The 16,681-nt window shown below is 39.9% G+C and overlaps 1 protein-coding gene across 1 annotated transcript in view; it reads right to left on the reverse strand.

Moving 5' to 3' along the window:
* The window catches only part of mrvi1 (murine retrovirus integration site 1 homolog), a 29,608-nt gene that overhangs the window by 1,018 nt on the left and 11,909 nt on the right, over positions 1 to 16,681 (reverse strand). The window contains exons 19-37 of the mRNA XM_008405279.2: positions 12,894 to 13,091; positions 10,467 to 10,573; positions 10,318 to 10,379; positions 9,570 to 9,743; positions 9,311 to 9,388; positions 8,934 to 8,974; positions 8,711 to 8,767; positions 7,777 to 8,223; positions 7,586 to 7,664; positions 7,070 to 7,190; positions 6,945 to 6,975; positions 4,417 to 4,557; positions 4,160 to 4,291; positions 3,689 to 3,842; positions 3,449 to 3,498; positions 3,230 to 3,358; positions 2,895 to 2,956; positions 2,214 to 2,336; positions 163 to 291 (exon numbers count right to left, since the gene is read on the reverse strand). Coding sequence (XP_008403501.2) covers positions 163 to 291; positions 2,214 to 2,336; positions 2,895 to 2,956; positions 3,230 to 3,358; positions 3,449 to 3,498; positions 3,689 to 3,842; positions 4,160 to 4,291; positions 4,417 to 4,557; positions 6,945 to 6,975; positions 7,070 to 7,190; positions 7,586 to 7,664; positions 7,777 to 8,223; positions 8,711 to 8,767; positions 8,934 to 8,974; positions 9,311 to 9,388; positions 9,570 to 9,743; positions 10,318 to 10,379; positions 10,467 to 10,573; positions 12,894 to 13,091 — 2,315 coding nt within the window. The remainder of the gene's footprint in view (positions 1 to 162; positions 292 to 2,213; positions 2,337 to 2,894; positions 2,957 to 3,229; positions 3,359 to 3,448; positions 3,499 to 3,688; positions 3,843 to 4,159; positions 4,292 to 4,416; positions 4,558 to 6,944; positions 6,976 to 7,069; positions 7,191 to 7,585; positions 7,665 to 7,776; positions 8,224 to 8,710; positions 8,768 to 8,933; positions 8,975 to 9,310; positions 9,389 to 9,569; positions 9,744 to 10,317; positions 10,380 to 10,466; positions 10,574 to 12,893; positions 13,092 to 16,681) is intronic.

Below are 16,681 nucleotides of genomic sequence, written 5' to 3' on the forward strand. Positions count from 1 at the left end.
TTTTTTAAATGCAATAGATGTAGAAATAGATAATGTGATTTCAAAGTATTTTAAACTCCAGACATTCATTGGCAATAATTTTGACGTTACTGTTTAAAATACCTATATTATTTCTGCTAAATATCTATTTCTTAAGAAAAAAGACACGCAGATTTAATTTACCTGCTGCTCTTATACCTCTTTCCGCTTTCTTCGTCTTTGTGTTTCAGCTCCAGCAGTTTCTCTGCTTCCATTTCCTCCACATGTTTCTCTTCCAGCAGAGCTTTGGTGTGTTTCAGTCCCTCTTGGTAGCTTCAGGTGACAGGGACAATATTTCAGCTACACTTAGTCTGCACCCAACTTTACTGAAATAGTGAGGCTGTTTCCTCTCATTCATAAACTGCACATGGTCACACAGACATCAGTTTTGGAGAAACATCTAACATTTTTAGAAAAGCTGTCACTGTAGTCCTGTATTTTCTTAAATTATATTCCTTGTTCTACAGAGATTTTTTTTGTACCAATCTCATTGACACCTTTGTGAAATGAGATCTTACTGATTTTTTGTAACCTCTCTGAAGACTTTAACAGAATCGATCAATCAATCAAATTTTATTTGTATAGCACATTTCAGCAGCAAGGCATTTCAAAGTGCTTTACATAATTAAAAACAGAAACACAGTCATGTAACATTGAATAAACAGTAAGAAACAGAAAGATATAAATAAAAAAAGCTAATAAATAAAAAAAATATAAAGATAAAAAACATTAAAACATTAAAGACATCAAAACCCACACTCTAACCCTAATTTAGCCATAAGCAACTCTTAAAGAGGTGGGTGTTAAGTTGAGATTTAAAGGCACCCAGTGTTTCAGCTGTTTTACAGTTTTCTGGAAGTTTGTTCCAAATTTGTGGAGCACAGAAGCTGAATGCTGCTTCTCCTCATTTGGTTCTGGTTCTGGGGATGCAGAGCAGACCAGAACCAGAAGACCTGAGCGGTCTAGACAGTTGGTACAGCAACAACAGATCTTTAATGTATTGTGGTGCTAAACCGTTTAGTGATTYATAATCTAACAACAGTATTTTAAAGTCTATTCTCTGAGCTGCAGGGAGCCAGTGTAGGGACTTTAAAACTGGTGTTATGTGCTCTATCTTCCTGGTTTTAGTGAGAACGCGAGCAGCAGCGTTCTGGATCAGCTGCACTGCGGGGATTGATTTATTAGTCAGACCTGTGAAGACGCTGTTGCAGTAATCAATGCGGCTAAAGATAAACGCATGGATGAGTTTCTCTAGATCACGCTGAGACATCAGTCCTCTAATCGGAGACATCAATCCTCTAACCCTGGAGATGTTCTTCAGGTGAAAGAAGGCCGACTTTGTAACTGTCTTAATGTGGCTCTGAAGATTCAGATCAGAGTCCATCACTACTCCCAGGTTTCGGGCCTGATCGCTGGTTTTCAGTTGTAATAATTGAAGCTGTGCATTGACTCTAGATCACAGAAATAAAGTTAATGTCGGGGAAATGTGGCTTTGACAGCTGAACTATATTTAATTTGAATCAGATTCACTAAGTGATGGCAGGGGTAAACTCAGGAATATCAAATACTGAAACTGAATTCAAAACTGCTTCAACAAAGTTAGCAAAGTAGTTACATACTTCAAAAAGCAACATCGTGCTCTATTTAGTTTAATGAATCTGTGATTTGTACATGACAAAAATCTGGCATTTTAGAAGACCTCATGAGATTCATTCCAAGTGTTTCTCCAAAGATGATATATTTTTCTGGGATTTTCCTCCAGCAAAATGTTTTTTGGTTATCTCATATTGAATTTTTTTTTCACTAAATCGCACGTTGGAGCTCAATAAAACTTAATGCGACTAAGAAGTAGTTTAGAATAACTAATTGGTATACAAAATGGGCAATTCTGTTGGCCCAAAGGATGTTTTTATGTCTCTACAGGGCTCCCTTCTCCTTCTGTCAGTACCGGTAACTCCTGATTTAAATAAGCTTTTAGGAAGCTATTTTCTGTAGCACAGACATTAACAGACGTTTACAAGTTTGGACAGCAAAAACAGTAAGCACATAAAAAGTACCGCTGTTTGAGTTACAGATGTTTCAATAATCCACTTTTTTTTTTTGGAGCCAGAAAATTCTCATTTTCTCAGCGAATACACAACCAATGATTTATAGTCAATAAAAATGTCTCGACATAACAGAGGAGAAGGCCTCACCCTTTATTGTACGCTTCCTCCTCGATCTTTGCCTTGATCTCGGCTCTGATCTCGGCTCTGAGCTCCTCCAAGTTTACCGGGGGTTTGGCCGGCTCACTTTCCGGCTCCATCCCACTCTTTCCACTGCATTGTTTCGGATAGGAAAGAACAGTCAGCCTTGGACCGGCACCACCATCACAGCAGACGTTATAAAACACTTTAGAGTTAGGCTCCATCAAAACAACGGTGGCATGTCTTATTAATGCATGCGCCACAGATCTGGATTAGTGCATTAACAGCGCTGAACACAAACAGAGCAAGCGGAGCTGGCAGGTTTGTTATTCTCACAAAGGACATCTGGCTCATGCATACAAGAGCTGGACTGAAGCTTACTTTATGACCACAATATGACTGGAGTCATGTGCCTGGACTTTGTCAGCGTCTTTCCCAAATGTTTAGATTAAATCTACATTATTATTTTCTTAAGCCTCTCATATTAGTTTTAGCTCACTCGGGCTTTTCTCTGCACTGTAAAGCACATCCTGCAGGTCACACAAACAACCCAAAATCCCTAGCGCAGCAGAAAAAGCTTGGATAAGAAATGATTCGAAGTTCAGGATTTCTCCAGGAACATTGCGTCCAACGCTGCAGGAATGGCCCCGAAAGATCAAATATGCATGTTGTGTGTTTAAGCAAACATACCACTCTGGTGTTGGTTGAACTGCTTCGGTGGGAGAGCTGCTTTTCACATCATTTGCTTCACACTAGAGAGGAAAGTGATACAATTTATGTTTTTTTTAAAACAAAACTAGGAGTCAGGTCTTTTTAAGCGAAAATACAGGCTCTGAAACCACAACACAAAGCTGTTTTTCCAACTAAATGATTTAATCTCAGTTGTAAAAGGGGCTAAATCGTTTTCTGACCAGCTCATGACCTTTCATTCAAAAGCGAGTCCGGCTGTGTGTGGGTTGTCACTGTAAGAGATGCTTCATACCTCATATTTCCCATCATTTCCCAACAGGACAGGAAAAACCTACCAGGACAGGAAGAGCAGCACCCGCTGCGAGTCCCACGTTTGGGCCCGACGCGCCTGGGCTCTGACCCGGGATGTTGAGGAGGTTAAACTTAGGTACCACTGCCACGCTCACCCTCCGCCGGGGTAAAGCCTGCAAGGGACGCAACAAGAAAAAGCAAGATGGGACCTTTCTGCTGGGTTTCGATATGAAGACTTAAAACTGAAAAACATCACTGGTTACCTTTCCAAGGGTGAGGGACATTGATCTTGATGGCCGTGCAACCCCATCGTCTTGATTGGAAAAAAAGACGTTTGAAGGAATTATTAATCAAAGCAGAGCTCAGCATCAACAGCATAAGCTGTGTGGAGGTTGTTTTGTGCTAAACATGAAATGTTTTCTGGTTATAAAATGCTTAAACAGTGAAGCAGGAAAGCAAAAGTTGCATGGTTTTATTGCTTTATTGCATGTTCATCTTCGTACCTCCAGTGTCTACGGACGCTCCATAACAGCGGTTTGAGTTCTGGTTGGCCAGCTTCTTAAACTCCATCAGCTCTGCGTGGTCCTTCTCATATGTCCTCTTCAGATTTTCCACGTATTGCATCATAACCTCAGTGGCTTTGTTCATACGTTTCTCCTGTTTGGCAATAAAACCCCCGTCCATCAGGCCGCAGGGACAGGAGCTGAGCATTCACTCTCAACAAAGAGTCAAACAAGCTGTGAACTATGTGTTGACATTAAGCTGTAAAGTTACTTGCCAGACTTTTTTTTTCTTCCAACATACTAAATTCAACATTAGGTATAGTTTTATTTCTTTTTACTTTTTTTAAAGAAACTTTTAAGGGCCTTTCAAGAGAAACATCAGATTACAAGAAAGTCTGGCTGCTTGGAAGCAAATCATAAAGACACGATCAACGACTCGAGACTTTTCCACATGTGTTTGTGTGACTGCACCTGTCGAACTGCTCCAACTATCTCTGCTCTGCTGGAGAGTCGTGTGGTCAGTCGGTACAGCACCGCCAGTGTCTCTATCAGGCGTTGGTAAGCTTCCCGTTGCTCCATGTTCTGCCACTGTGGTGCAGTCATCTGCAAGGAAAAACACAACATTGTGTCACAAATTACATCAGTCCCCATTTTCTAGCACGCCTCTAACTTGCAGTCTATCTAGGAAGGGAAACATCGAAACAAAGCTCCTGTTTTTCAGGGCCGACCTTCAGCGCTCCTTTGAACTCCTCCAGCTCTTTCTCAGTGTCTTCCTCTGTCAGGTTCCTCTCCCTCTCTGCTTGTTTCAGTCGAGTCTCCAAAGTATAGTTGTCATTACGAAATGCGAGCGACAGCTGGACGAAGGCGTTCTGCAGGGAGGTATTTATACTTTATCTCACACATTAAACACTTTGTTAAACTGCAGAAGATGGAATTGCTTAAAAGTTTTCAGAACTAAAGCAAATACGCAGCTAAATGAGAAGCATTAGTGGTATGCAGAACGTGAGGCAGAATCCAGCGACCCTGAACGTGGGGAACAAGCTGTGAGTCTGACATTTGACCTCCTGGTGTTTTGCTTTCTTGATCAAAGCCACTCAGCTCAATGTTCCTACACAGGGGCCACTGTTGGGAGGAAATATACGACCTCTGACTGTCCTGATCCAGACGCGTCCCCGGGGGAGCAGCGAGAGGAGCTACAGCTGGAGCACAACAGCGTCACAAATGTTAGCATTTTCTCCACAGGAAATCGCTGCAAGTCTCTTCGGCCTGATCAGGAACAGAAAAACACTTTCCTGTTGACAGGACAGCGCCAGCTCCAGGCCGGATAAATTTTGTGTCAACTGCGTAATTAAGAAGGTTGGCAGCAGTCCAGGTTATTACCTACAAACCCACGGAAAAGGTTCAGAGAGTCCATCTGTTTCCACCGCTGGAACACAACAACGCTGTTTCAAGCTAACAAATCATTGAGGGCATTTCACTTTTCTGACTTGTTCCTTTAGGACTTTTAATGGCGAGAGTTTTGAAAGTAATTATTTTATGTTTTCTTCTGAAATAAAAAAAATAAAAAAATATTTTTTGTAGTTTTGCACTAAAATAGTTACAGCTTCTTAAAGGGTTTAATTTTTCTGTTCTCACAAGTTATTTGGCTCTCAGTATTTTACCTGCAGCAAACAGCCATTTAAGTTTCTCACCAGTGTGTTGAGAAACAGTTATTCAGAGCAGATATCCACCATCTCCAACTCCAGTCACAAAAAGTTTCATAATTGATCAACATTACCATGTAAACATTTAAACCAGTGTACACTTTAGATATGAATATTTAAAACAAACTCTATTTATGTCAAGAACAAAGCTGGTCAGTAGTCGTTACAATGAGAGTTTTATGTAAATAACGTTTCTTCCACATAAAATGTGGCAGATGACTTTCTAAAGGCAGCCAACATATTAACCACGTCACGGCAGCTTAGGCTAAATCAAACACTGTTAATCAAAAACTCGGCCCTGTTTCTCCATTAGACACTGAGTATGTCTTCCAGATTCGGTTTTGCATTTGTTTCACCTGGAATATTATTGTCATTTATGAGTTCCAGGTAAGTTTTTCTCATTTGCATTTTGAGATGATTTTATGCAGGCAAAAAAAAAAAATTCCCTGGAACTGACCTGAGCTGTTGGTTTGATGCTCTGGTCAGAGGGAATTTTAATTTCTGCAAACTGAGAACTGTCAGACGGCCAATTAATGCAGATATTATATTGACTCATAACAACTACACAATGTTCTACTTCAGACAGAGTTATACCATAACGAGAGAGTATTGTCAGGTTTTCAAAGAAAGCTAAAAATATGACAACTTTATTTTTTTATACTAGACATGTTCAACACATGCTTATGCTTCTGTCTTGTTTCTTTTTACAATAAAAAACAAGAAAGAAGCACAACTTTATGTTCTTCGATCACTTATTAACTCCAATATAAAAAAAAGAATCATAAACACTTTATTGCTTTCTCCTTTCTGCAGACTTTATGATCGGCCTTACACCTGCTGCACTTATGAGATCCGTTTACTTACTTATTACAAATGTGAATGATTACATCAAGACTATACTAGTCTTTAATAATCAATTAGATATTCACCATGGTATTAACTGCATGGCATGCACAAAACAGTAAAAATAACTAACATTAACTTTTTAACATTAACATAAAACCTAGCATGGAACGATCCTGTTAAAAAAATAACTCCATATTCCAATTTTATCTGGAAGCAGAAGGCTACATAGAAAACTGCTATTATTTTATTTCTTTCACAAAATGTCAAATGCTCCAACAGCTGCAACCACGTGACCATCTGCATCATTGGCTTCAGTTAAACAAGAACATTAATTAATGCAACCACCAATAATAAACCCGAAAGCTCAAATATATGCAGCATTGTTTTAAACAAATTAGCTCATTTTCTTGTGAAAGAAATGCAGATTTGATCAAATATTTGGCATGCAACTATTTCGTTTGCAAATATAAATAAAAAAGATAAACTTGAGTCTTATTGATATTTAATAACAAGCAGGTTATTAAATGTTATCACTGAGAAGCTTCAAAAGTGCTGCTAACAGCAGGTTATTTCATCCTGTTTGTATTGAGTCCTTATATTTCAGTAACTTTAGCGACTTAACGAAAACGAGATTCATTTCTATCTTTTTAAGGTTATGACTAAATGTATAAAACAAAGTCTACAAGGAGAAGAGCATTAAAACCAACCTCAACTTCTTTCTCGGAGAGCGGAGGGGCACTGAAAAGAAATGAGGAAAACCTTTTTAGCAAATGAAGAAATATACTTTTTCAGCAACAGCCTGAAAAGGAGAAAAAGTCAAAAAGATACACACCAGCCTGGCAGACCCCGGTGAAGTTTTAGTTTTCTTAGCATCACATCTGAAATGTTTGGCATGGCGTCAGATTTCTCCTTCATCTCCTCGTTGCTTGTGGTCTTTGCAGAAGATGGAGATCCTACACACATTAAAAGAGTTTTCCAATGATGTTCTCTTAAAAAGATATACAGCAGCTTAGTGCTTACACTTTTTTATAGTACAAAGTTTATGGCTCAATCCCCCTCTAAAGTACATAAATACACAGAATAATTTCCTAGTGCCATAAAAAGCGGTCTTCGCCTCACATAATTTAGCAATCATGCCATCTGCTGATAAGAAATAAAAATGTCGCTTCTCATGTTTGCCAGTAAATGGGTGGGTACAGAAAAGAGAAATGGGTCATCATCATTTTTGTGCAGGAACACTTTTCTCTGATTCAGGAAGTTTACACCCTCACTGATGGCACAGAATGTGCGGCTGAGAGAAAGCATTTTCTGTTCTACACAAAGACTGCGTGTATGGAAGTGCTGGTACCTTTTTCCTGCTCGGCCGCTTCACTCAGCTCCGGTAACTTGGAGCCAACTATACTCTGGTTGCGCATCAGCTTGTGCTCCTGGGAACAGGCCCAAACACGTTACTTCTTAAAACATCCAAACAAGACGCGGCTAAATGTAGAAAAACTACATAATGATCGTGTAGTTCAGTCTGCAGAGTGGATGTTTTACCTCTCTAAATTTGGACAGTTTCTGTATGCTGCCTGGTTGGGCCTGTAGGTCTTTGTACAATGAGGACTTGAACACACCATCTCTGGGTTTATCCAAGAAAACCTCGTCGACTGTTGGTGGGAAACCGGAGGCTCCAGTTCTCGAGTTAATGCTGCCGACGGAATCCCAGGAGACCGCCCTCATCAGCGGAGGGAAGGCACCGATTGTTTTGATCTCCGCTGTGCAGGGGGCCTGCTGGGTAGGGGGTCTGGGTACGGGCTTGGCCACCCCCGTAGCTGGGGTCAGGTTTGGGTTTCGACCTGAAACCTCATCTGCTTTACTGACGGCCTGCGGACTCCGAGGCCTGGTGAGGTCGCGGTTTTCCTTCTGAACGGCAAAGCGAGGTGTTAGCGTCCCGGACGACACTTTCCTTTTCTCAACCGGCCTATAATCCACCGAAGGCTCATCCTAGGATTAGCAAGATTAATAAAACATTTATCACCTCTGTTGTGTTTAGATAAGTGTAATCAATTCAATTCAAATTCAAAAGTGCTTTATTTTTACCATCTTCAGCATTGATGAAGATGGAAATTGTTTTTAATACCCGCTAACTGTTGAGCCAATGTCCAATATATTCCAAATGAAAAATTTAATTAAGTAAATGCTTTTATAATTTAGGAATGTTTTACATAGATAGTGGCATAAAGAGACACATTTAAAAATATCTGGAGAAATGGAGGGTTTTCAAAAAAAAGGGTACTAATATTACAGTTTAATTGTATGTAAATATAAAATAATTAAAAATACAACTCAGTATATCTGATAACATTAGCTAAGTTTAATAACCCTTCAATGGGTTTAACTAAGGTTCACTTGCAGCAAGTTTGAAGGTGAAATTTTTATTTCCCCACTAATATTTACATAAGAAATGAGTCAGTGGATCTGTAACTCTCACCTCCTGATCCTTGTTGTTTAAATCCGGCTGCTCTCTCCCTGTAGGCACCTCTAAATGCTGGGACAGAAAATCAGTCAATTTTTCTAGTGTTAATAAATATGACTGAATGGTAGTCATACTTCTGATACAGGAAAACGTCGTATACCAGACAATTCTGGAATTGGGCATACTAAAAGAAATATCTGGGTCATTTTTGTGAGAGCAGTTTCTTTACTTGACTCACAGACTGTGGGCAGCCATGTGTGGCCTCTGTGGTACCTGCAGCTGGAAGGGAAGAAAGCAACTAAGAAAACAGGCTCAATTTTCTGTCAACAAACAAACACGTCTTATTTTGGGTGTTCCAAATGTTGCCAAAAACCTTAAATATGCAGTTTGCTAAATTACTGATTTAGATTGGTCAGGTCAATCAAATTTAAACTCTGCCAAATGGCACTCGAGCATCATGCTTTCCAAATTAAAACATTGACATTGCTTTGTTATGAGTTCTAAACTTGGATAAGAGTTTGCAATGAGCAAGACCAACCACAAAAGAAGAGGTGAAATATTATAAATATTTTCTGGCAGATATTTAGATGAGCCCACACAAAGTGCGGTACAGACCAGTCTGAGGTGGGCCAATGAAAGAGCTGCTTCTTGATGAACGTGGGGAGGAAGACGGCGTTGGAGACGGAGAGAGGGCTGAGGAAGAAAAAAAATCTGTCGTTAAAACAGCGATGCATGCAATACAGGATACAATAGTTTATTATTTGTTTTATTTAACAGAATATGACAAGCTGCATCCTCTCCTCTATCAACCTCAGCATGATGAAAAACACAGTTTTAATGTCATTGAATGCATGAGACGTGGTATGTGGGCCACCTGTGGGTGAGTCAGTGAGGCTGCTGATGGATCGGCGTCCCCGGCGGGTCAGGAAGCGATCGCTAACCATCTTGGCCTGTTCGAGAAGCTCCAGGTTTTTCTGCCGGTCCTCTTCAGAGAGCTGAAGCTCTGGAAGTTGATCTTTCACCAGGTCAATCACATTACCGGTGCTGTCTGAGAGAAAGAATAAACTAGTGATGGCACGACGTAGATAATGTAGAAGAGTTATACTCTTTTATGCTGTCTCCATAACTACATCATTTTTAATTCAGGGTTTTAAAATATCTGTGCATATTTGAGATGGTTTGGAGTAAGCTGTATCAATTTACGCCTCTTCTCTGAGAAGTGTAAAGCTTCCAGGAATAAGTCGACTGTAAATGCCAGAAAACAAATCACCAGACAAAAGAATGATATTTATGATCACCTGTTGCTATGATTCTCCGTTAACTCATCAAGGACTAAAAGGAATCAAAGCATCAAAAGCTTTTCAGGCATTCGGGCGGACACGTCAGGAGATTTATCTGTAAAGCTGGAGACAACACCACAAACCTGGAGCACATCTGCTGAAGGCGAAACACGGATTTGGAAGCAGTTTCTGCTGATTGTGCAACAAATGCTAAAACAGTTAGTTAATGGAAAATATTTCCAGGATAAAACTGGTGAATCCAAACCACAAACTAAATAGTTCTCATAGCGTTTATTTTTAGACTCCAGCTGCAGCACGTGAGCCTTTGTGGGGTTTACCCACCAACCGTGGTGATGGGTCCTCCAGTGGAGTTTCTGGCCTGGCGAGCTCTGGGACTGTGTGGCCTGACAGAGGACAGCAGTAAGTCAGTAACCGTGAAGTGAAAGCGGGGAATCTATTTCAGGGTTGTATGTGGTGGGTGGGCGATTTACCTGGCGTGTTCGAGGGATCGTCCTTCTTGTTGGACAATGACGGCCTTCTGTGGGTAGACGATGGTGGGGGCGGACATTATAACGGCTTGGCTTTCACCTGGTGTAGACTGCAGTCCAACACAATGAAAGAAGAGCCCAGTCATAGCAGGAACACAGTAATAAAACACTGGACTCATTACTGGAAAGTGAGCTGGAAGGTGTACGGCACCCCAGTTCTTCTCCCAGTTTAAGCAGTTCCTGCTTTGTGTTGCAGTATTTAGTCAGGACAGAGAGGGTCAGTCTGATCGGCAGTAAATAATGGCAAACATGTACGGGCTGGTTTCTGGACTCAAGCAGGTCAGCAAATTAAACTCCTAATAAGAGAAAAAAGACATTCATCTTTCTTTTCCAGCTGTTGTTGAAAGCTGTCAGTATACAGGCTGCACTTTTCCTGACATTAACAACAAATAAAACAATAAAAACAGTCAGAAAAGTTCTGGTAGTGAAAAGTTTCAGGACAAAGAATGACAAGCTTGTGACTCCCATTGGTGGCATTCTCAAAATACAAAGGACAATATTATAATCACATATGCAACAATTATATCCCGCTATACTGTTTCACACTTAGGATGTGTAATACAACTGAAGTACTTCTGCTCATATCTATCATGCTGTCAGATCTTCATTCTGCCCTATGCCTAATGACAAAGAATTCAATTGAGACATACTTTACTGCATGTTGTGCTGCAAACAAGCTGTCATTGATAATATTAGTCCAAACAGATCAGTGCAAAAGATTTGCATGCAGAGTTAAATTACTGTATACTGACACACATTTTCGTAAAAACAACATCTGACAGCTCAGTTTATTCACTGTCATGAAATGGGAAACTGACCTTTAAACAGAACCTGTCTGACAAAAACACTCCGTAGACTAAAATATCTCAAAACGAAAGGAAAAGCCAACAGCTGACCAAAAAGAACCGAAGGGCCCACCTCACGTTTGTAAAAACATTTTGATGATCCCACAGACAAGGCCCATTTCGGGTCAGATTCGGATCGAGCTAAATCTTAACTCTAGATTGGATAACCCTGGAAATTGTTTTTATTTTTCATTTTTGGTTTTTCAGTGCACATACAGTATAATCATCCAAACTGCCTTGTTTGAATGACAACACTGAACTCCAAAGTTTCAAAGTCGTTAGTTTTACGGCCGCAAATTCCTGTGTGATTACCAACAGCGATGCTAATAAACTTCACTAAAAGCTAATGGTACCAGGACACTAATAACACAAGGAAACCTTGATGTAACACTGTAGACAGACTGCAGATTCAAAGCAGCACTCATCCAATAAAGATGGGTAGTTTTATTATGTTGGCATATGTGCCATTAGATTCTGAGATGTCCCATCCAGCTTTGGTGTTTATAAGCCATTTCAGAGAGAGACCGTGCTCAGTTCAACACTTTGATGTCAGTGGACTTTCTGAGATTAAGATTATCCATCCATCCATTTTCTTGCACCCTTGTCCCTTAGTGGGGTCGGGAGGGTTGCTGGTGCCTATCTCCAGCTAACGTTCCGGGCGAGAGGCGGGGTCACCCTGGACAGGTCGCCAGTCTGTCGCAGGGCAACACAGAGACACACAGGACACACAACCATGCACACACACACTCACACCTAGGGGCAATTTAGACAGACCAATTAACCTAACAGTCATGTTTTTGGACTGTGGGAGGAAGCCGGAGTGAGATTAAGATTATGAGATATTAAATGCTGTTTAAGATGTAGAAAGAATACATTTTACCTCCGTATTATGACAGATTTTAAATGTCATCCCAAATAAACATGTATTGATAGTTTAAATAATTTAATTGGAATATAGTAATCTGACTTCATCTTATCTAAGTAGCTAAAAATGACTAAAATTGTGCTGTTTATCTTCAGGACAAAGGTCACAAATATTACTCTAGCGACCTCTAGTCGTTGTTTTGCTGAGATGCATTGTTCTCCAGACAGAACTGTAAGAATCTCAGTGGTCTCTGATTTATTATGAAAGCCAAGCTAAAAGACCTTAGAAGACTAATGAATCATTTAAGAATCAGCAGAATGATGAGACTCACTTGTAAACATTTTAGGTCAGAGAAGTGCAGAGAGCCAAAACACAACATGCACCAAACCAAATAGCAATAATTCAAATTGTGGGTTTGGTAACTTCAGTCCCCCCTTCCCCCCACACACACACAGCCAAGCCTCTGTTTGAACAGTGGGGAGCATATTAAACAGAAGAATGATTAATGTGCTCTTCCTGGCAAATTAAAAGCAGCATGTTGGAGGAAAAGTCGCTAATTTTAAAGTCAGATAAATGCAGAAGCATTGCTGGAATTTCCTCACACTGCCTTTGAGTTATTTGTGAGTGTGTGCTTCAGACGGGGGCAGAGTTTGCACTCACTGTTCGAGGAGAGCTGGATGAACTGTCCAGTTCTTCGGGAGAGTCCTCTTCTTCTTCGGGCAGGGTGGGCATGACGGGGGGCAGAGAGGGGCGAGAGCGGGAGAGCGGGAAGGACAAAGGACTGGAGGACGCCCTCAAGTTGCCGTTGCCTTTCTTTAAAGAAAACTCAGGCAGGGAGCGTTTCTTCTCTTGCTGGAGCTGCAAGATCACAAAACACATAAAGATACAAAAGTATGTTGTTTTAGTCTGAGCTGAAACACAAGTGCAGAGCTCTTCTTTTCTGCACTTGTTAGAGGATAGACGCATTAGAGATAAAAGGAACCACTGCTAAGAGAGTCCACCACACCATCACACCCCAAACAAATCCCAGAGTAGCTCCACACTCCAAAGGCTTGAAAAAAAAAAGAAGACAGAATCCAACTCTGGAATATACCCTAAGCTTGGCCTCTGCAAAAAAAAAAAAGTATCCTGAAACATTTGATCAGCCATTCATTAACACCATGAAACCTATTTCTCATTTATTTAATGAAGATGTACTAATATACTCCTACAGCATGTGTAGAGCTGGGGCTCAACAGTTCTTTAAACAAGTGTGCACTATTAATAAAAGCAGCTGGGTAATGAAGTCTGGATTTTCAGTACAAGGATGAACAATTATTTAATGGCACTCTGAAGGAAACTCTTCCAACTGTAGATTGTGTGTATTTAGGCTGATGACATCACAAGAGGCACAATAATCTTACCAATCAGATGGCGATTACTAAAGACCACAGAGGAGGGGAAGAAACAAAGCGCCGTTGAAGAAACAAAGCGGAAAAGCAAGAAAAATCTGAGTGGAGTTACCTCATGTGCTATTCACACCGTCACCATCACATGAGGCATGCCATGGTGCCATATCAAAAAGTTTTTATTTTGGATAGGGCAGATTATTTGTTTTTCTTGACTGAATAACAATACAGAAAGACAGCATGCAGTTCTATAGGTGACACACTTTAACAAACTTAAGTTTGATTCACTTCAGAGGAAATTTAGGCAAGTAACTTTAAAATTGCGCTGTAATGTCCACATGCAGGAGAATGCCTGCAAATTCTGTGAATGTGTGTCACATTATTCCTGTGCAGGGGGTACATGTCACTCCATCACTACAACCTCTGAGAAATCAACTTAAATATACAAGACAAACCAACACAGATAAAAGCACAAATGCCACTTCACGATTCTAAAGAAGAAAGCATGAGTTCAGCTGAAACCACTTAGATCATTTACATCTGAAGCTCAGCAAAGGTAGAAACTACTGCAGCATAAGTGATTAAATGAAACCTCTAACAAATAAACACATTATTTTCATCTGTTTTTCTTCCCACACTGCAGTTTTCTCCGGGCAGTCACGGTGCTGATTACAAACACTCGGAGGGATGCGCTTGGTTGTTATAACACTGAGCTGCACTCAACTCTCACAGGCTGACTGATGCAATGAGCTCCTCCGGGACGGAGTAAAACAAACAGAAGGATTTGTAGAAAGATTATATAAAAACACGAGTGCAAGCCATGTGGAAGATTACCGAGAGAGTTAGTCACACTGATCGACACCGGCTATCAGAACTGTAAATGTTGGAGTTGTAACAAAGGGGTCAAACGTTAAAAGACAACAAACTAACAAAAGATTTACAGTGGGAAGTGAAATAAGAACAAACATGCGATGTCTAATTACAGGAAGAAAGCATCAATCTGCTTATATGTCAGTTCTGGAGGCATCAAACATGTTCATAACAACTGTGGAGTTTGTGACATTAAAGAATTCAGTGAAACGAATCAATCTTTCCTGGCTTTCAGATGCTCTTGTTCTTTTTGCATGGTTCACTGAACTGGAGGCAAAACTTCATGTGAAAAAAATGTGTGCAGCCATTGTGTTAACCCTGTTTAAACTCCCACTGTTCTATTTTTAGCAGCAAATTTATGCAAATCCAAACGCAAAACCATTTTAACCCTTTGAAGGAAAGCGGTGCCTTGAGTACGTGCACAAACCAGCGTCAGGGGTTAATGAGGTCTGATGCTAATGGGATTCAGGGTCGTTTAAATTCACCACAAACTGCAAGAGCTCCATAACCAGGTGTCAGTGATGAATTACTGTTTCACAGGTGAGACATGAGAAGTGCAATAAATCTTCAGATACAGCGAAGTCTAGATTATACAATGCTGCTCAATATCATCACGAACATGACAAGTTCCTGGGAACATAAAGCGGCAGCAAGGCTGTGAGTCACTGGGGAGGAAATGGATTGTTTAACTGTTTCCCAGTGAGCTGCTGGGATATTTCCTGACTACGTTAATACGCTCTCATGCAGGAATACGAATTCCTTTTCATTCTCACTTTGCAGAAGCATTCAGTGTGTATTCTGGTAGGTTGTTTACGTTCATGAAAGATTAGAGATGTTTTCAAAATTCTTCTGTTATATTCTAAACAAAATGTCAAAGCCCGATGGCTGGGTTTCCTTAAAAGACGGTCATTCAAATTATTGCATTATAATTGGATTAGAATACTCATTGTTTCTTTTTCTAAGTCTGACTTTATGATTGCTTTATATTGACATTAATTAGATTCTGTCTTCTGAACTAAATTAAACTATATTACCAGAGATTAACTAAATCTCTGTCTTGTAAAACTAATGAACTATTTTTGTATTTATGACATGTTCCACACATATCTTCCTATTAGAAACATAGTTTAAGTACCACTACTTGCCATCATTGGATTTGACCTTTGGGTTACAAGAACTGCTATTCTCCAGGTCTCTTCAAATTGTGCTAATAGAACCAAATCTTGACAGAACAATATATTATTTCCACAGATATGAGAAGCATCTGATCTTAGTAATTATGGTCGAAAGGTTTTGTCTGAATGCCTGTAAACACATGCCAAATTTCTTCTTAAATTAATCTATATCTATTTTTTTGCCTATTTGGAAAGCTTTGGAATAATCAATCATTAATCATATCATTTTAACCGTGGCTGTTTATTCAATGTAATGATTATAAGTTCAAAATGACTGAACATGGAAAAACCATCACTCACGAGATTTTTGTATTGGCTAGAAATATAGATTGTTTACATTTCTGGAGCGATACCCTGAAGGAATCTCTTTACAAAAAGAAACATTAGCTATCAGATAAGTAAGCTTCTGATTTCCCGATCAGCCCATCCAGATGATTCATCATCCCAAAGTGTATTTTTGAATACACTTTGAGAGACAAAGGAGGACTACTCAACCTTTTGAGATTTGGATGAAGTAAACATTTTACACCATGTTATGTTCAGCTAGTTTTTCTGAAAGGATGCAGGATGCATCATGTAGTTTTTACTTCTTAGAGACAGCTATACTTTTGGAAAACCCAGTTTTAATCAATTTAGAAGGAACTTTGAATTACCAAATTCTTTTTTAAATAGCAGTTTCTAAAGAATAATTAGTGTTGTTTGTATTTGTTAGCCTTTTTTGTTTATATCTTGCTGTTCTAATCTTCAGCTGAGGTTTTAATGGTAGTGTTGATTCTGAATCAATTCTGCTTCTGACAAATATACAGAAATCTAGTTTCTTTTGATGTTCAGAGGAGGTCACTTAATGAAACACTCTGGAAAAGTTCTCGATTCAAGAGTCCTGCCCCGACCAAATACCGACAGACACGCTGAAGAAATGTTGCACAGCTTGAAAAGGACTGAACCTAAACAAAGGTGCCAACCTGCTCTGCAGGAGGCTGCAGTGCAGAGTGCTGCTCCCACAGACCATGACACT

This window comes from Poecilia reticulata, linkage group LG3 (genome assembly GCF_000633615.1).
Source record: "Poecilia reticulata strain Guanapo linkage group LG3, Guppy_female_1.0+MT, whole genome shotgun sequence".
In the NCBI taxonomy this organism is placed as follows: domain Eukaryota; kingdom Metazoa; phylum Chordata; class Actinopteri; order Cyprinodontiformes; family Poeciliidae; genus Poecilia; species Poecilia reticulata.